Source organism: Bos javanicus, chromosome 24 (genome assembly GCF_032452875.1).
Source record: "Bos javanicus breed banteng chromosome 24, ARS-OSU_banteng_1.0, whole genome shotgun sequence".
NCBI classification, from domain to species: Eukaryota; Metazoa; Chordata; class Mammalia; order Artiodactyla; family Bovidae; genus Bos; species Bos javanicus.
In genome coordinates, this window is record NC_083891.1 from 52,156,475 (window position 1) to 52,176,694 (window position 20,220).

The 20,220-nt window shown below is 40.4% G+C and overlaps 1 protein-coding gene across 2 annotated transcripts in view; it reads left to right on the forward strand.

The window, feature by feature from the left end:
* Positions 1-20,220, forward strand: part of DCC (DCC netrin 1 receptor) — a 1,302,902-nt gene that overhangs the window by 448,684 nt on the left and 833,998 nt on the right. For both annotated transcript variants that reach the window (XM_061400228.1, XM_061400229.1), the window contains exon 2: positions 14,719-15,039. In XM_061400228.1, the coding sequence (XP_061256212.1) occupies positions 14,719-15,039 (321 nt within the window). The remainder of the gene's footprint in view (positions 1-14,718; positions 15,040-20,220) is intronic.

Here is a 20,220-nt window from a genome sequence, read left to right on the forward strand (position 1 = left end):
TGGCCCTTTGCTTCTTTTTAAAATAATGGTTTGTACATTTTTCAGTGGTTGACTCTTTGGTTAACTGGTTAACGGTATATCTTTATTATTATTATTTTTCTAATTGGCATATGGTTGCTTTACAATGCTGTGTTAGTTTCCTCTGTACAGCAAAGTATATCAGCCTAACTTTAAATCATCATAAAAATATATATATTAATATATTAAGTATTGCCTCTTGGCCAGACAGCTGAAAAATATTTATTATCTGGCCTTTAACAGAAAACAAATAGGTGACCAAAACTTCCTCAGACTATTCAAGGAAGTATGGTCAATATGAATATTGATACTTTGACAGTAATATCGAGTAATCTTTATCATTCACAATCAAACTAAGACAATGAGGTTCATATTGTTTTTTACCTCTGTTTCTGATTTTCTTTCACTAATATAGGCAGTTCTAAATTGGTCATGTTTTTGTCTATGTAAGTTTCTATGTAAGTTTACTCAGCAGGTATTTATTTCTGAGATAAGTAAGGGCTACTAAAGGCTGTGTGATCAGTTCAGTTCAGTCTCTCAGTCATGTCCGACTCTTTGCAACCCCATGGACTGCAGCATGCCAGGCTTCCCTGTCCATCACCAACTTCCGGAGCTTGCTCAAATTCATGTCCATCAAGTCAGTGATGCCATCCAACCATCTCATCCTCTGTCATTATCCTCCTTCTGCCTTCTATCTTACCAAGCATCAGGGTCTTTTCTAATGAGTCAGTTCTTTGCATCAGGTGGCCAAAGTATTGGAGTTTCAGCTTTATCCTCAGTCCTTTCAATTAATATTCAGGGTTGATTTCCTTCAGTATTGACTGGTTTGATCTCCTTGCAGTCCAAGGGACTCTCAAGAGTCTTCTCCAACACCACAGTTCAAAAGCATCAGTTCTTCGGTGCTCAGCTTTCTTAACGGTCCAACTCTCATATCCAAACATGACCACTGGAAAAACCATAACTTGACTATACTGACCTTTGTTGGTAAAGTAACGTCTCTGCTTTTAATATGCTGTCTATGTTTGTCATAGCTTTTCTTCCAAGGAGAAAGCGTCTTTTAATTTCATGGCTGCAGTCATCATCTGCAGTGATTTTGGAGCCCCCCAAAAATAAAGTCTGTCACTGTTTCCATTGTTTCCCCATCTATTTGCAATGAAATGATGGGACTGGATGCCATGATCTTAGTTTTTTGAATGTTGAGTTTTACGCCAGCTTTTTCACTCTCCTCTTTCACTTTCTCTGTGTGATACAGAGGGACAAATATGATTCATTTCTGTTTCCCTGGAGTCTGCAATATAATTAGAAATTCTCATAAATATGATATGTGATAGAAAGAAAAGAGCCATAGGAGAAATACCAATAACCTCAAATATGCAAGTCACACTATCTTTATGGCAGAAAGCAAAGAGAAACTAAAGAGCCTCTTTATGAAGGTAAAAGAGAAGAGTGAAAAAGCTGGCTTAAAACTCAACGTTCAGAAAACTAAGATCATGGCATCCAGTCCCATCACTTCATTGCAAATAGATGAGAAAACAACGGAAACAGTGACAGACTTTCTTTTCTGGGGCTCCAAAATCACTGCAGATGATGACTGCAGCCATGAAATTAAAAGCTGCTTCCTCCTTGGAAGAAAAGCTATGACAAACTTAAATAGCATATTAAAAAGCAGAGACATTACTTTGCCAATAAAGCTGTTTAGTCAAAGCTACGGTTTTTCCAGTAGTCATCTATGGATGTGAGAGTTGGACCATAAAGCAGGCTGAGCGGAAGAACTGATGCTTTTGAACTATGGTGTTGGAGAAGACTCTTGAGAGTTTCTTGGACTGCAAGGAGATCAAACCAGTCAATACTGAAGGAAATGAACCATGCATATCCATTAGAAGGACTGATGCTGAAGCTGAAACTCCAATACTTTGGCCAACTGATATGAAGAGCTGACTCATTAGAAAACACCCTGATGCTGGGAAAGATAGAAGGCAGGAGGAGAATGACAGAAGACAAGATGGTTGGATGACATCACTGACTCAATGGATATGAGTTTGAGCAAGCTCCAGGAGATGGTGAGGGACAGGGAAGTCTGGCATGCTGCAGTCCATGGGGTAGCAAACAGCTGAACACGACTGAGTGACTAAGCAACAAAGAGGCAGAATAAAGAGCTATCACTTGTAAGAGCTGGAACTGTCACTGCTATTCAATGAGACTTTCTATCTCTGCACATTTTATAAAATGAGAACCTGATGAGAATTAACGTTCATTATTTAAGATTTATAACTGGTTCTAAGATGTTATTGGACATTCCAGCATATTGGAAATCAAGTGAACTGAGTCCCTTTTAATGTAATGATTACAGCTCCTAGAGAAACCTCTGCCCTCTGTTTTGTTTGGTGTTTGGTGTAGTAGGACTTGACCAGCAAAGAATTGACAAATGATTCAGCCTTGAAAACTTTCCAGATTACTTCCGATAGTGATATTCCAGACATTCAGATATGCGTGTTTGAAAATGTAGATATGGCTGAGTCACCCATTCCTTGGCCACCGTTTGGGCACAGCATGCCTTCAAGGCTGGCCCCCTCCTGCTAGTTTGCTGGGTCTGAGATAACAACCATTGTAACTAATAACTCATGCAAGACATATATCCATGCAAAATAGGCAGATATGTTTCTTCATCGTTCAGTTTCTTTCAGTTGAAGGGCACCTATATAGTTTCTTCATCCCTGAAGCTCACTTGGATCATGCATGTGTTGTATATAGAGAGAGTTCAGACTTCCCATTATGGCTTTGATCCTTTGAAGAGACTTCATCGGTGCTCTGCAAGTCATCTCCCATAGAATCTAAATCACCTTTGAATAAAACAAATTGTTTGTGAGGGTCCTTTGTTAAAGGCTGACCTCCTGAGTAGTTTAAAGCTAACTAACTCTCTGTTCCAATGTTGATGTTTCTCTTATCATTGTGGGTTTTCTTTCTTGATGTACTTCATGAACTAAGCAGGGAAAGATCATCTTTCTGCTGATAACAAGATACACAGTTGATATCCTGACAAAAAAGAATGATAGCATTTTAATTAAAAAAAGCAAAACAGAACAAAACACTATTCGGCCTTCATGTTGAGAAAACTGGACACTTATAACACAGAATGCTTTACCAGTATGGCTCCCTGCATTAGACTTTATACCACACTATCAACCATGAGCTTTGCTGAATTTTTAAGGCTTTCCCTGGACCTTTCGGACCTTTATGGAATTAATCCTTCAGATTTGTAACAGCAGTTTCCACAAGATGAATACTTTCATTTCTCATGAATCATAATAAAGCAGCCTGTGCTTTGTTGGCAGAGTGACCTCTGCAGTCTTTTATCTTCAAGAGAAAGATTAGACTGTCTCTCTATTTTATGGATAATGAGGTGGGTTGTTGGTGTCTTGGCACCTTCAGTAACTGCACTTCTTTGTGCTCTCATATAAGTCTGTGATTAAACTGATCACTGTGTGATTATAGCAAATCTCTCCGTATAACACAAATTTCCCCTAAATTTGAGGGTGATTTTTTGTAAGTAGCAAAATTGACTTATAGACTTTTATAATATGAGAGCTGAAGACACCTAGAGGTTATCTGGTCCAAGTTCTTGTCTTATTGTTGAGGACCTTGATTCCCAAGGATGTAGCCCACACTCAGAGGGGCTTGTGAGGGACAGCGTTAGGCAAAGTACTCAGGTCTTCTGACTCCTTGTCCTGAGGGCTTTGTTTTGCAACAGCGTGCCTTTTTTGCTTATAAACTACACAAATTGCTCTACTGATCTACTTGGAGTCATCCTGGACTCTTCTCTCTCTTCAACAATCCATACCTAATCCCTCAGCAACTCCAGTGATTCTACCTTTAAAATCAGGTCTTGAATCTGACCATTTCTTTTCAAGTCACCCCATCTGATGTGGACTGCAGAACTAGCCTCCCAACTGGTTTCTCTTCTTCCAGTGACCCCTATCCTCACCACAGCAACCAAGATGAGTCTTTTAAAAGATATCTCAGCCTCAGCACTACCGGTGCTTTGGACGGGATGCTTCTCACTTGTGAAGGGTGGTTCTGTGCACTGCAGGCTGGGTAGCAGCCCTCCTGGTCTCTTCCCACTGCAGCCAAGCACCACCCTTCCCAGCTGTTACAACCAGAAGTGTCTCCAGTCTCCTGGCTGGGGGCATGGAGAGGATGAGGTGGGAATATTCTGTATTAAAAACTACTGTTTTATAATATAAAGTGGACCCTTTCACATTCTTGACCAAAACTCTCCATGAGGTTTCCATCTTAGTCAGTGTTAAAGCAAAGTTCTTTTGCTTGTAAACCAGGTTTTACACATCTCCCTGGACTGCAAGGAGATCCAACCAGTCCATCCTAAAGGAGATCAGTCCTAGGTGTTCATTGGAAGGACTGATGTTGAAGCTGAAGCTCCAATACTTTGGCCACCTGATACGAAGAGCTGACTCATTGGGAAAGACCCTGATGCTGGGAAAGATTGAGGGCAGGAGGAGAAGGGGACGACAGAGGATGAGATGGTTGGATGGCATCACTGACTTAATGGACATGGGTTTGGGTGGACTCTGGGAGTTGGTGATGGACAGGGAGGCCTGGCATGCTGTGGTTAATGGGGTCGCAAAGAGTTTGTGACTGAGCGACTGAACTGAACTGTGATCTCTTGGCTTTGTCTCCCTGCAGATTTCTTCCCCTAGATACCTAATCTTCATCTGCTATGGATTGAATACTGTGACCACCCTCCCCACACACCCTGCCACTCCCTCCCACCCCCAATACATATGCTGAAGCCCTAACTCCCAGTGTATATTTAGAAGTGGAGCCCATGGGAGGTAATTGGTATTAGATGGAGTCATGAAGATGGGGACATCATGATGGGATTAGAGTCCTTATATGAAGAGGAAGAGAAGCTAGAATATAATCTTTCTCTCTTTTATATTATTACAGACCTGTAGATGAAACAGCAGATTGCTATGAATCAAAAATGAATAATTTCTTACAAGGAAATGTATATAAATTTCAATAGTGGCTATCACCAGGTAGATAGGGTTAGGAGCTCATATTATGATATTTGGTTTTATAGTTATATGTTCTTATTTGTGTATAGTAAACACGGGCAACTTGATTAAGTTTCTGGGAATTGATGGGTCTCTTAACAATGCATAGCATTCCAGTGCTTGTGAACTTTTCGCTGCCTTCTGGATGGAGAGGGATATTCCCATGCACTGCGTTCCCTTGCCTGCTGCCTTTTCTAAATACACTGGATAACCTTTCTCAGTGTTCCAGTTGACAGTTGCTCATTCTGAAAAAGCAACGCGTCCCCCTACTGATGAAAAACACAAGGGAGAAGAAAACCAGCTTCCATTTTACGGAAATGAGAGAGGGATTAAGGTTCAAATCCATGGCAGATTAAACAGCACATCAAAGTTTCTCTTTTTAGTGCTCACTTTGCATGAGGCCTTGAGAATGATAACCCAGAAGTCAGACAGTGTTACCTGTTGAGCTGAAAAATAATCCCATTACAATTTTCCCAGTATCACACAGAAAAATCAGGCTGTGGTTTAGAGATTTAGCCCCTGAAGCAGCAAAGGGCTAAGAAAGCTCCTCTTTCACTCTCACTTGGCCCTTATCATTTTTCTTTACCGTTAGATTTAGCCAGAGGACACTCAGTCAGTTGCCCGGGGCACACACTCCTTGCCCTGTGGAAGCCCTCAGATCTCTTGGCAAAGCCTCCACCGCTTTAGGGAAGAGGCCATGTGCTCAGAATGTCTGATGGGGAGCCTCTGTGTGGGATCACTAAGAGATTTCTGCCGGCTTAGTTGCTTCTTGAACTTCACATTCTGTATTTATATATCTGAATTTTGCTCCCAGACTTGTAAAGGGAAGAAGGAAAAAAAAGAAGGATCACTGTGTTAAGAACAAATCGAGTTCAACAACCTTTCTACGTGGATATTTGGTGATGTTGGACTAGGTCAGCAAGTGTCCTGATGCTAAAATCACTTTTTCTGATTCAATCATGGTACCTTTCTAAGAATTCACTCTTCTCTGCACCTATGTCAGAACAGAGAAGGGATAGTATGAATCCATGTACTATTTCCCCACTTATGCTATGGCCTCAAGGAAGTTAATTTCATGGGGGATAAAATTAACAGGATGCCCAGTTAAGTTTGAAATTTGAACAAATAACAAATAATGTTTTACTGTAAGTATGTCCTATGCAGAGTTAATTTAATTCAAGCATCTGTTGTCTGAAACGTGTGTGTGTGTGTGTGTGTGTGCATGCTCAGTCATGTCTGACTCTTTGTGACCTCATGGACTGTAGCCCACCAGGCTCCTCTGTCCATGGGATTCTCCAGGCAAGAATACTGGAGTGGGTTGCCATTTCCTCCTTTAGGGGATCTTCCTGATCCAGAGATCGAACCTGCATCTCCTGAACCTCCTTGCATCGGCAGGTAAATTCTTTACCACTGAGCTACCTGGGAGCTCAGCTGGTAAAGAATCCGCCTACAATGCAGGAGCCCCAGGTTCAATTCCTGGGTCAGGAAGAGTCCCTGGAGAAGGGATAGGCTAGCCACTCCTGTATTCTTGGGCTTCCCTGGTGGCTCAGATGATAAGGAATCTGCCCCCATTGCGGGAGATCTCGGTTCGATCCCTAGGTTGGGAAGATCCCTAGAGGAGGGCATGGCAACCCACACCAGCATTCTTGCCTGGAGAATCTCAATGGACAGAGGAACCAGGTAGGCTACAGTCCATGGGGTCACAAAAAGTCAAACACAATTGAGCAACTAACCACACAGAGCTGCCTGGGAAGCCTGAAACATGTATATAGTAAAATGTTGTTTACGTGAAATTCAAGTGTAACTGAATCCTTAATTTTTATTTGCTAAATCTAGAGACTCTAATGGGTGAGAAACTTGAACTATCCTTTAAAATTTTTCATTTTAATCCATTGCTTCCTACATTTTAGTGATACTTAATAAATTCCCATAGTAAAATGCACTTGTGTTTCTTCCTATGAATCTTCTTGTGCCTTATTTAAATTCAGAAATTTTGTTCAGTCACTAAATCATGTCGAAATTTTGTGACCCCATGGACTGCAGCACACCAAGCTACCTTGCCCTTCACTATCTCCTGGACTTTGCCCAAACTCATGTCCATTGAGTCAGTGTTGCCATCCAAACATCTCATCCTCTGTCACCCTGCTTCCTTCTCTTCCTGCCCTCAATCTTTCCCAGCATCAGGTCTTTTTGAGTGAGTAGGCTCTTTGCCAGAGAAGGCAATGGCACCCCACTCCAGTACTTTTGCCTGGAAAATCCCATGGATGGAGGAGCCTGTAGGCTGCAGTCCATGGGGTCACTAAGAGTCAGACACGACTGAGCGACTTCACTTTCACTTTTCACTTTCCTGCATTGGAGAAGGAAATGGCAACCCACTCCAGTGTTCTTGCCTGGAGAATCCCAGGGATGGGGGAGCCTGGTGGGCTGCCGTTTATGGGGTCGCACAGAGTCGGATACGACTGAAGCGACTTAGCAGCAGCAGCAGCAGGCTCTTTGCATCAGGTGCCCAAAGTTTTGGAGCTTCAGCTTCAGCATCAGTCCTTCCAATGAATATTCAGGGATGATTTCCTTTAGGGTGGACTGGTTTGATCTCCTTACAGTCCAAAGAACTCTCAAGAGTCTTCTCCAACACCACAATTCAAAAGCATCAATTCTTTGGTGCTCAGCCTTCTGTATGATCCAACTCTCACATCTGTATAAATTCCATAAAACCTAATTCGTTTCTGATTTCCATTTGTTAGTAATACAAACTTGAAGTCAGTTGACTTGAACCTAGTCTCTAGGAAGGGTTGGAATGCACACAATCTTTTAAATATATGACCACATTTTCTGACAAGTATTTTGACCATGTATCTTATCAAAGTAGGAAAACAACATTGATACTTCACAGAAGCCCCAGTGGTCATTGGTTTTGTTGCTTTGGTGACATATGCTTTCTCTCCTTGAGCTGGCTAATGTTTAACATTTTGCATTAATATGAAGCATGTAAAGTATACCTCCAGGCTGCAGTGGAGAGAGTGCTAGTGTGGTTTTGACCTTCTACAGACTAAGCTGGACTGAGGGGCTGGTCAACCAGGCAAGCGTTTAAGGTTCCACTATTTTAAAAGGCTATAATTACACTGTGGAGGTAAAATGTAATGAAATAATGTAATTTGATAAAGAGTACTCTATTTACCTAAACTTCTTTTGCAAGATGATTGTAGCTATTACAGTGATTCAAAAAAGAAATCTTTTGACAGTTCTATGTGTGAACAACCAAGAATATTCTAAAAGAACATCCTAAATCTTCAGTTGATTGTGATATAATTTTTATTTTGCTGAATGGAGTATGGCCATTTGGGGTCCTGATAACAATAAAGGGAAGATGAGATGTTGTTACCTATAGCCCTCTTTCTTGACCTTTTCCTTACTAAATTCCAGCCTTTGAAAGGTAAACATGCAACAAATATTAATACGTGTTGAAATGGTATTCAATGATTTGCTTTCCTGGATTAGCCCTGTAACTTCATTTCTCTACGTTGAAATGGTATTCAATGATTTGCTTTCCTGGATTAGCCATGTAACTTCATTTCTCTACTCATCATTGATGATATTGCAGAAATTCTCCAAATATGCAACATTACAACAAGATAGTCAAAAAAAAAAAAAAAAAATACAAAGGTCTCCAACTATAGTTCAGGCCAGGGCAAGTTTTGGAGAAGCAGTTCTCAAGCTTTAGTGAATGTGAGCATTTCCTGAAGGCTAACTAAAGCTCACATTGTGAGCCTCTGCCCTGCAGTTGCTGACCGACCACGTGTGTCTAGAGTGTGGACTCAGATTGCGCTTTGTAACAAGTTCCCAGGTTGGGGAGCTTTTTCAGGTCTGGGGACCTTAGTTTAAGAACGACTGTGTCCGAATTTATATTCTGATATCCTAAACCAGTAATGTTCATATTAATTAGGGGGCCTGTTAATTCATCGTTTTGTTTTGTTTTTTTAAATCCCCTCTTCCATCACACAGTCTCATAGGTATTATAAGCTTCCACTGGGGCTGATAACCAGAGTGGCAATTGCACATGTAAGTGATGTTTGATCAGTTGAAAATGGATTATATTCCATTATCCATAGAATAGTTTTCATTTCTTTCAATGGAGGTATCTATCTTAACACAAGGCAAACAGATGCAGTAGAATTTATTTCTAAGAAGAGATAATGATGTTAAGATTTGGGGGTTGATTACATGAATTTGGGGATCCACAGAACCTCCACGCATTCCAATGTGAAAGTTTTCATCACTTGGAGGATAAAATTATGCATAGCAAGTTCTGTGGGGATTTATATGACATTTTCTAATCTTCAAATCTTTTTAGGAGTGTCTTTTTACTTCCATACTATTTGTCATAAATTTAAGTTTTAGCTCTTATTGCTTTAACCAGAAGCTCTTACACATTGGACTTGGAAAGAAATTTCTGACTCCATAGGGAATTATTTTTCACACTTAACAATGTTTGATATTGTAGATGAAATGTCATACCTTAAAAATCCATTCTAAGTTAATGTGCCTCTGTGACTGGTCTTTGAAATTAACAAGAAATTGATAAGGAGAGCAAGCACAGAGGGACTTAACCTTACAGAAACATTTTTACTACTACTTGTTTGATCATTTTGGTCAGTTTCTAAAACACACTAAGGATCTTTTCTATCTCTAGATACTCAATTAATATAAGCCTGGAATATCCCTAGCAGTGTTATCTCTGACGTTTATTTATGTTTAACAAAGCTAAAGCAAATAGACATCACTTTCTCCTTTGTGAAGCAATAGTCGCTTGGTCGTGTCCGACTCTTTGTGATCCCATGGACTGTGGCCCACCAGGCTTCTCTGTCCATGGAATTCTCCAGGCAAGAATACTGGAATGGGTTGCCATGCTCTTCTTCAGGGGATCTTCCTGACCCAGAGATTGAACTAAGGTCTCCCACATTGCAGGCAGATTCTTTACCATCTGAACCAAAGGGGAAGAAGCCCGCTTAAGAGGGAACCTTCTTTTATGTCTTCATTAGGAAAACACTGAAGGTTTTGCTGTGCTGGTATCTGCTTATTATCAATTATCTTTCAGAAGAAGAAGGAGAAAAAGAATAATATCCAACAACAATATGACACTCTATTACTTTTTCTCAGACTGACACAGATAAGAAACAGTACCAGTTAGTTAGATGCATATATGGCTCTTGGCTTAAATGCTGCTTCTGCTGCTGCTGCTAAGTCGCTTCAGTCGAGTCCGACTCTGTGCGACCCCATAGACGGCAGGCCATCAGGATCCGCCATCCCTGGGATTCTCCAGGCAAGAACACTGGAGTAGGTTGCCATTTCTTTCTCCAATGCATGAAAGTGAAAAGTGAAAGCGAAGTTGCTCAGTTGTGTCTGACTCTTAGCGACCCCATGGACTGCAGCCTACCAGGCTCCTCCATCCATGGGACTTCCCAGGCAAGAGTACTGGAATGGGGTGCCATCGCCTTCTCTGGCCTAAATGCTAGCCAAGGAAGATTTAGGAATCCTCCCAAGATAGAATTTGGAGGGAAGGAGGGCTGGATACTCATTTATTCTTATCACAAACTCTGGTATCAGACTCTGGAGTCCAAGTTTCTTAGTGGATGGACTTTTGGTATTCTCAAGTATATCTCTCCAAATATGATTGCCTTACATAATTTTACAGCAGGCCCAAAGGATTGCTTCTTTTATGAAGCAGGGCTGGAAAATGTTACTACTTGATGGTTCAGTAGAATGACCACTGGGATCTTAAAGAGAAAACCAAAACACAGCAAAGAAACTTCTCTAGTTGGCTTTCTTCTGGATGAAATTCTTACCATTCTTATTCTACTGTAAAAGCTTCTGTAAAATTGTAGTGTGTAGCTTTCATTTGATTCCTTAAAAGCATTTGCTTTCCAGTTATCTCTTTCACCCATTTCCTAGGGGATCTTTGTGTTGTGCTTGGTTGCTCAGTCATGTTCCACTCTCTGTGACCCCATGAACTGTTGCCCGCCAGGTTCCTCTGTCCATGGGGATTCTCCAGGCAATACTGGAGTGGGTTGCATGCTGTCCTCTGGGGGATCTTCCCAAACCAGAGACTGAACCAGGTCTCCCGCATCATGGGTGGATTCTTTACCATCTGAGCCACCAGGGAAGCCCAGGAATACTGGAGTGGGTAACCTGACCCTTTTCCAGGGGATCTTCCTGACCCAGGAATTGTACTGGGGTCTCCTGAGTTGTAGGCAGATTCTTCACTAGCTGAGCTACCAGGGAAGCCTACCCTCATCAAACTTTGCCCAAATTCCTGCCACAGCTCTTTGCACTACAAGTTCCATATGCTATTTCACTTATTTGTTTTCCTCAGTTTTAATATTTTTCTTTCTCTTCTCCTGCATTAAATCAATGTAGTTGATTTCACATTGATTTCTAGATAAAACAATCAGATAAAATTATTCCATAAGATATGAGAGTGTTTAAAGTGAAAATGTTAATTGTTCAGTCATATGTTTACTCTTAGCAACCCCAAAGACTGTAGCCCATCAGGCTCCTCCGTTCATGGCACTCTCCAGACAAGAACACTGGAGAGGGTAGCCATTCCTTTCTCCAGGGAATCTTCCCAACCCAGGGATTGAACCAGGGTCTCCTATATTACAGGCAAATTCTTTATCATCTGAGCCACCAGGGAAGCCCTTAGTGATGATAACTGGTAGGCAAATCCCCCTGAGAGGAACTAGTATTCTATGAGAAGAGGGAGGAGGGTAGCCTAGATTGAATTCAGTGTAATTATCAGTGAGCCATTTATTGAGCCTGTGCAAGGAGATGGAGACAGCTTGTGCCTAACATGGGCTAAAACTTTGAAACCAGGATAATTGAAAACAAACCTGTTATTTCTCAACAGATTCTATTTCTTGGACTATGTCCATCTTTTTTAAAAATGAAGGAACTAATACAAGTTGCTTAAAGCAGTGGGGCACCTTTATCCCAGACTCATACGTTCAAAATGCAATTGTCATAAGGAACGCAAAAGCTCAAACTGCCAGCCAACTGAAGGGGTAATTGTACTGAAGAAAAAGTTAATCTTTATTTAACTTTCCTAAATTATGTACTCAAGCACTGCAAACTGTCATAATCTCCTTGTTTCAAATGAAGTGGATTATTTATTTGTGATAATGGGCACATATGCTCATTAGCATGCTGTCATAAACAGCTGTATTAAATTCATTATGTGTTCTGTGACATAAATAAGGTGTTCAGTATGAGGTTGTTGTTTAAAATATAGGCCCCGGGAAGAACAAAAAAGCAATAAATGCTTTTTAATATCGTTGCCTGGTCTTGAATTCTAAATTTATTTCTGCCTTATTAATGCTACTTGTATGGAAATTGCAGGTGTTACTCTAGTGAAATATCTTGACATTTAAGGACATTACAACTTCTTTCTACTTTCTCATCCTTGGTGTATCTCTCTCTGGCTGTTCACTGTTGACACTTCAGTATGTTTAGAACAGCATTCATTTGATGAATATCTTCGACCCATCCTACTTCTGAAAGTTTCCAAACTGTATATTGACTTTGAAGATCATCTAATTCAACATCCTCATTTTTCAGAAGCAACTGAGCTTCTGAAGACCTAAAAGGCTTGTTTGAGTTACACATCTTTAAATACTAAAGCCAGGACCAAGGATTAAGTGTCCGGGCTCCTCTTGCAGTATACTAATGCTTTCCACTTGAGGAATGGGCAGCGATCATTATGTTGGTAACCCTAAAACAGCCTGAGGGCAGGACGATTGTATTGCACAGTGAGGGGACCAGGCTGTACCTTTTGGGATATTTTTGCCATTATAATTTGTGGTTGACACAATGCTCACTGTTATCTTACAATTTATATTAACGTGAGCAAACTTGTAGCTGCTTTCTTTGGGTTCCTGACCTAGTTGGATGAAATGAGTGTATGACAATGAATGATGGGCAAATTTTGACAGAATAAGTAAAGTAACAGACTTATTTTGACTGTGAGGTTCAGGAAAAATAGGTTTGTGGGAGCATGGCAGAAAAGACCATGGAGAAACAGAAGTTGTTCAGCTTTATCTTTGCTGGTAAATGAAGTATTCAAAGCTGAGAATATATCTGCCCATTAGTGCTAGTATGGGTCCGTCCTTTATCAGAATATTGATTATAAGCAGTTTAGATGCCTGCTTTTTAAATGATGAAAAACTGAAACATTTTCACAAAGTACAACAAAAATAGTTCTCATCACAGAAAAATTAAGGAAGCTAATGATTATTGTCCTGGGGAGATTGAAGCTAAAACAGAACTTAGAGGAGGTGATGTTTTTAAAGAAATTAAATGCTGCCTCAAAAGAACAAGGAGCTCTTACAAAGATGTGTTCTCTCTGCATTGTTACACAATGTGATTCAAGAGCAAAATGAGATTAAATGGAAGCAAGAAAATTTAGTTAAGACTCTAAGGACGATTCAATATTAAAACAAGATACCTAGGGATATTGTAGATTCCATAGTCCCAGAGATCATTGAAAATGAAATAGAACGTAATTGAACTTGAGTGATTTAGGAATACACCTTTTGGAGCCAAGGGTCAACCCCAATGACCTCCTAAGACCTCGTCCAAGTCTTTGATTCAATAACCAAGTATTCTGGCAAGTGCTGTTTTCCAGCCCTGGAAGGAATGCACTTAAACTAACTATACTTGTTCTAGCACCTCCAGATTCTTAAACAATCTTCTCTTCTGTCGTCTGACTTCTTATATTCATGTATGTTTATGAAAAAAAATTCGAACTATAATATTCACCTAGTCTTCCCGGCTCAGGAGCAACATTTGGATGCAAGTTAAGATACATCAGGGATTTGTGACTTTAGGTGGTAGCTTTATTGTGTTTTGCTTCTGCAAACGGGATTTTTTACCTATTTAAAACTCACCTGAGCTTTGTTCTAAATAATTTTTCCCATCCTGTTTGGGGTTGATTTTTCTGTTGTAGTTATTAATGGAATACCATGTCTGAATGGATTTTGGGGGGATAATTTAATCAATAGTATAATCAGAATGCAGAGATAGAAATATCCTCAAATCTTAGCTGCCCCACCACTAACCATTACTGCTTTAAGATACCTAGTTTGATTTGGAAATTTTATTGATCTCTTCTAAATTTTCAAGTATGGATTGGTATGTGATGATAGCCTTGCCTAGATTTCTGTAAATTCTTAATTTTTCTTATTATTACTTTTGGGACCAATAGTTTCTTTAGCTGTGGTTATCTCAGTTGGACACTTTTCCCCTTCTTTAATACAACATCCTTGCTTTTATTTACTTTTTTAAGTCTTTATTGAATTTGTTACAATATTGCTTTTGTTTTATGTTTCGGTTTTTTGGCCGCAAGGCATGTGGGATCTTAGTTCCCCGAGAGAGAGTGAACTTGCGCCCCCTGCATTGGAAGGTGAAGGTTTAGTCACTGGATCAAGAAGCAAGTCCCCCTTTGTTTTTAAGTTTCACTTTTTCTTGCACGTTTTTCAAAGACCCAGATTATTTGGAAAAAGTTTTGTGAAGGCCAGGGCTTGCCTCGTGAGATCTTTTAGAAGAAGTGAACGTATTTCTCTGTGCTTTGACGTTCCAGCTTTCCAGATCAAGTCTTTCACCTCCCTGCGCTTCCTGTCGGAGCCCTCGGATGCCGTCACTATGCGTGGAGGGAACGTCCTCCTGAACTGCTCCGCGGAGTCTGACCGGGGAGTCCCCGTCATCAAGTGGAAGAAAGACGGCATCCACCTCGCCTTGGGAATGGACGAACGGAAGCAGCAACTTCCAAATGGGTCTCTGTTGATACAAAACATACTTCACTCCAGGCACCATAAGCCGGACGAGGGACTTTACCAATGCGAGGCATCTTTAGGGGACGCTGGGTCAATTGTGAGTCGGACAGCAAGAGTTGCGGTAGCAGGTGAGTGGGTGTTTCCTTTTTTTCCTCTTCCTTTTCCATCTCTTCTTTTTACTCCCGTTTTTTGAGATTGAAAAGAAATGACTAGTCTTTGAGGAAACAATGTATATTTTTAAGAAAAAGAAAAGTAATGTAAAAATATGTATGCTTATTTTCTCGTAGTCCTGGTTGACTTTTTCTCTGAATTAACTTGGAAAATAGAAGAATCTCAATAGTAAAAGAATCTCAGGTTAATCTCATTAACATGACATTATGAGATTTTCCACAACAAAATTTCATTCAAGTTGATCCAACACTTAGGTTGAAGGGAAGTGTTTTCACTAATAGAAAAAAAAAATTTCTAATTAATTCCATTTACAATGTCGCTAATGATGAAAATGACGTATGATGAAATGATGAAAATGACTCATGTCCATCGAGTCGGTGATGCCATCCAACCACCTAACCTCAACCAGATGAGGTGGTTGGGTGGCATCACCAACTCAATGGACGTGAGTTTGAGCAAACTCCAGGAGTTGATGATGGACAGGGAAGCCTGGCGTGCTGCAGTCCATGGGGTCGCAAAGAGTAGGATACCACTAAGCAACTAAACTGAACTGAATGATGAAAAATTGGAGTTTGTGCATGTGTATATGTGTGTTCTTGTTTTTATTTGTTTGTTTGTTTTACCTTTAAAGCAGTGGATTTTATTTTAATTATGTTGGCTACAATATGTAAATCTCTAAATGAAAAGTAAAAATTTGATTAGTGCCTCCAAATATCTTTACACTTGATAATGTATTGACTCAATAACTGAATAATAAGATGAAACGTTTTTCTTTTATATATATTTTGAAAGGTTGTAGACTTTGAAAGAAACAGTACTGAATGTTCTGTAATCCATTTGCCCTACTTGTTTTAATTATTATTTTTAAACTTTTTATTTTGTATTGGGGTATAGCTGATTAACAATGTTGTGATAGTTTTGGGTGAACAGTGAAAGGGATGAAAATAACCATCCCAACTCCCTAACTATTTCTCCCCCCCTTTTCCCCCCAGCAATCATAAATTTATTCTTTAGGTCTGTGAGTCTGTTTATATTTTGTAAGTAATTTCATTCGTATCATCTCTTTTTATATTCCACATATAAGGGGTGTCATATGATATTTTCCCTCCTCTGTATGACTTACCTCACTCAGTGTGACATCTCTGAGCCCATCCATGTTGCTGCAAATGGAATTATTTCATTCCTTTTAATGGCTGAGTGATATTCTTTTGTATACATGTACCACATCTTCTTTATCCATTCCTCTGTTGATGGACCCCCATTTATTTTTATTAGAGGACAGCTCATAATTATTTCTTTTAAGAGAGTTCTGTGGGGAGAGGAGTTAAATTTTTACTCATTTCAATAATGATTCTGCTAAAAGCTGGGCTTTGGTTCTGTTTTGATTCTGTTTGTTTTTGTTTTTAATTTTGATATTTGACACAAAACAAGGCAAATGTCTCCAACCGGAAATAAATTTAGACCTTCAAGTAGGTTAACAGGTTTGAAGGGCTCCCTTAGTCGGCTCCTTTCTAACTTAACCGTCAGTTCTAGTCACTGAAGTGAATAGGCCATAATGTAGTCCTTTATACTGGTTTCCTTTCCCAGGCTACAGGTTTTTCTATATCCAGGAAAACGAATGAGGATTCATTTTTCAGCAATAAGATAAGCTCGGACCGTCAGGCAAGGGCCACCACTTCCCCATGTACTCTTCTAGTGAAGATGCAAAAGAGTGAAAAATCTGGAAAAAAAAAAAAAAGGGATTTTTGTCAGAGGATGATAAAAAAAATCAGACCTCATAGATAAACAATGAGTACGTAAATTCAGCTTCCTGCCACTCTTTTCTGACTTCTTTTCCCCACTAAGGACTCTCTTTCATATTTAGTTAGAGCAGACTCTCCTAGGGCAAAGATGTCCCGGTAAGCAGGGTCTTCCCCTGGGGATACAGTGGTCAGCCATCCTGGTCTAACCTGGACTGACCTTCTTTTAGCACTTGAACGTACTGTATCCTGAGAACTCCTTCAGTCCCCAGTAAAGCTACAATAGTTGGTCACCTACCTAATGGTACCCCCACCTGCTTTAGCAATGCTAGACTGAAGCATGGATACAGAATCTCTCCTTTAACTCGAGAGCCATGGGAGGTGGCATCTTAATCATGGAAACTGAGGCTGTCGGCCACCTGGGATCTCTGAGGGATGAGTGCTGAAATTTGACAGGGCATAGAGTGTAGAGAGAACTGAAAGTCCAAGTTAGTGATGACTGAATAGAAAGAAAAGTGAGGGGCTTCTCTGGTGGTCCAGGGGTTAAGTCTCCGTACTGCCAACGTAAGGACGTGGGTTCAGTTCTTCGTCGGGGAACTTAAGATCCCACCTACCATGTGGTATAGCCCAAATATTTTAAAAAGTAGTAATATAGGTAAAAAGAAAAGTGGAGCAACTGCTGAAGGTTAAGTTAAAAACTGCTTTCCTGGAGTGCTCCAAATGAAGCAGAAAGGGTACAGTTTGATTTTCCCACATTTGAGAATTTTCAGACACTGAGATTCCATCTGCCAGTTGTCCACAACACAAGGTGAAAGTGAAAGCTGCTCAGTCGTGTCCGACTCTCTGTGACCCCATGGGCTACACAGTCCATGAAATTCTCCAGGCCAGAATACTGGAGTGGGTAACCTTTCCCTTCTCTAGGTGATCTTCCCAACCCAGGGATCGAGCCCAGATCTCCTGGCTTTGCAGGCAGATTCTTTACCGGCTGAGCCACAAGGGAAGCCCACAATATAAGGTAGCTCTGCTGATCTGAATGAATCAGGCTGGTATTTTGATGCCTCTTCTGAAAGGCACACACATACGTGCTGTTAATGAAAATATCCTGAAAATTTGTGGTTTCTGTTTCCTTTGATCTAGATCCAGTTTTGCATGTTCTGTTTCAATGGCAAGATGAAGAATAACCCCTTCCCTGTGAGATATTAAAATAAAGTGACTTCGACTTTTGACTTTCATATTCTGTACAAGGATAGGCTGGCAGATTCAGTCACTGAGTTACAGTCTCATATTAGATTGTATCATTTCAAGGCAATAAGGCTGTTCACAGCGTTTTAAACACTTACCTTGCTTTTTGGCAACACAGCATACATCAATGTTATGTCTGCTGAGGTTAAGATTGCCGAACCACTGGAATGCACAAGGGGAATATATCTTCCCCATAATAAAGACCATGGGCCTGATTTAATCTCATTTTAAAGCATTAGCAGTCAATAAACCAGTCACTCCTAAAAGGTAACAGGTAGCTTTGCTTTAAATGAGAAAAAAAATCTGTTCTCTACCCTCAGGTGCTGTGTAGAGCCCATTTAATAGAATGCTTCTCTTCCATTTTTGCTTTCTCGAAGTCTTTTGATAAAAAGAAATGTGGCAAATGAAATCTGCGTTTAATCAATCAGCTCATTTTATGCAATGATCTTGCCATGCACCATTCATTCTGTTTTTTAGTAACTTCTCAAGTGCTGTTTAAGCCCCTGAATGTGCACTTAGCTGGAGAGAAAGGGAGAGTAAGAAAGAGAAGTGAAATGCTACCAGCCCATTCGGCATCCTGTTAAACATCTCAGTGTAAGGGGCTACTGACTGTCAGTATTTCTGGGAATTGTGAGTTCTATCAATAAGGAATGCCTGGGATATTAAATCTCTGTTTGAAAGCAATTTGGCCAGTGCTGGCTGAAACTTGAGACTTGTATTTGTATCCAATTAGTTCTAATCTCAGAGAAGGCAATGGCACCCCACTCCAGTACTCTTGCCTGGAAAATCCCATGGACGGAGGAGCCTGGTAGGCTGCAGTCCATGGGGTCGCGAAGAGTCAGACACTACTGAGCGACTTCACTTTCCCTTTTCACTTTCATGCATTGGAGAAGGAAATGGCAACCCACCTCAGTGTTCTTGCCTGGAGAATCCCAGCAACGGCGGAGCGTGGTGGGCTGCCGTCTATGGGGTTGCACAGAGTCGGACACAACTGAAGCGACTTAGCAGCAGCAGCAGCAGCTCTAATCTAAAATGGTACAGTATTTCTCTGCCTTGTATAGAACCTTCAGATTGAGAGCATTTGGAGAGTGAAGCAGAGTCAGACTTTGTTTATATAACTTCTCCTCCTATTCTTTTCATTCAGTACCTAAAAAATCATTGGACTTGTTTAGTAGTTTTTCAGTAGATATTTGTTTTACCAATGAAGATGTGGGGCTTTCTACCATCTGTGGAGAATTTTTGGCCAATGCCATCTTCTTCCTTTTCTTCTTCTTCCACTTCTTTGTTATTGAACCTGATCTGGTTAGTTAGACTTGCCTGTTTGTTGTCCCTACTCTTGATGGGAAGAGTTTGATTGACTGTTTGATATCAGGTTGATTAATATCTCAATAGTCTACAAGTTAATTAAGTATTAGAAGATGGACTCTACTGGAATATTCATAGGCTACTTGAGAAAATAGAAGGTGTGTGCCAGCTTCCCTGTTTCTTCCTATAACTTCCAGGAGGAGCTTGCATCTGGGCAGGCGTGTCTTTCCTGTGTTTTCAGTTGTCAGCTATCTGAGCCTGTGGATTCTCCTCTGTAAATCAGACATAATAATAATCTGTCTCCTAAGGCTGTGATGCTTTCAAAGAATATCTCAGATGTAAAGCCATCGTGCAGAGTAGATTCCTGTTCAATAGCAGCAATGGTATATGTAGACTTAATAATGGTTATTATTGTGTTATTACAATTACTGTTACTAGGAAATGATAGCTTTCAGTATTCCCATGTGATGGTGCAAAACATATTTGGGGGAGGAGGGAAGAGAGTAATACAGGCTGCAAAACCTAAGCCATAAATAATGTCATCTTGGATCAGATATCTGCCTTTGCAGTCCATAAGGACCAACTGGCAAGACTGAATTGAGCTTCCAAAGGGTTGAATCTATGCTGTTTGTTGGCCCACAGTGCCAAAATCAGTTTGACTACAAAATCATTTTTCAAAAGTTCATGTACCATTACATCAGTGGAGCCAATGTGATTTGTGTTGAGTCTAGATCAAGCAATATCTGCTGTCATTTTTGAGGAAAAAAAAATGCGGGGCAATCTTCTCAACCAAGCCTCCTTATTATCCTTACGACTGAAAAAGGTTCACCTAAGCTGGGTCTACTGGAGAAG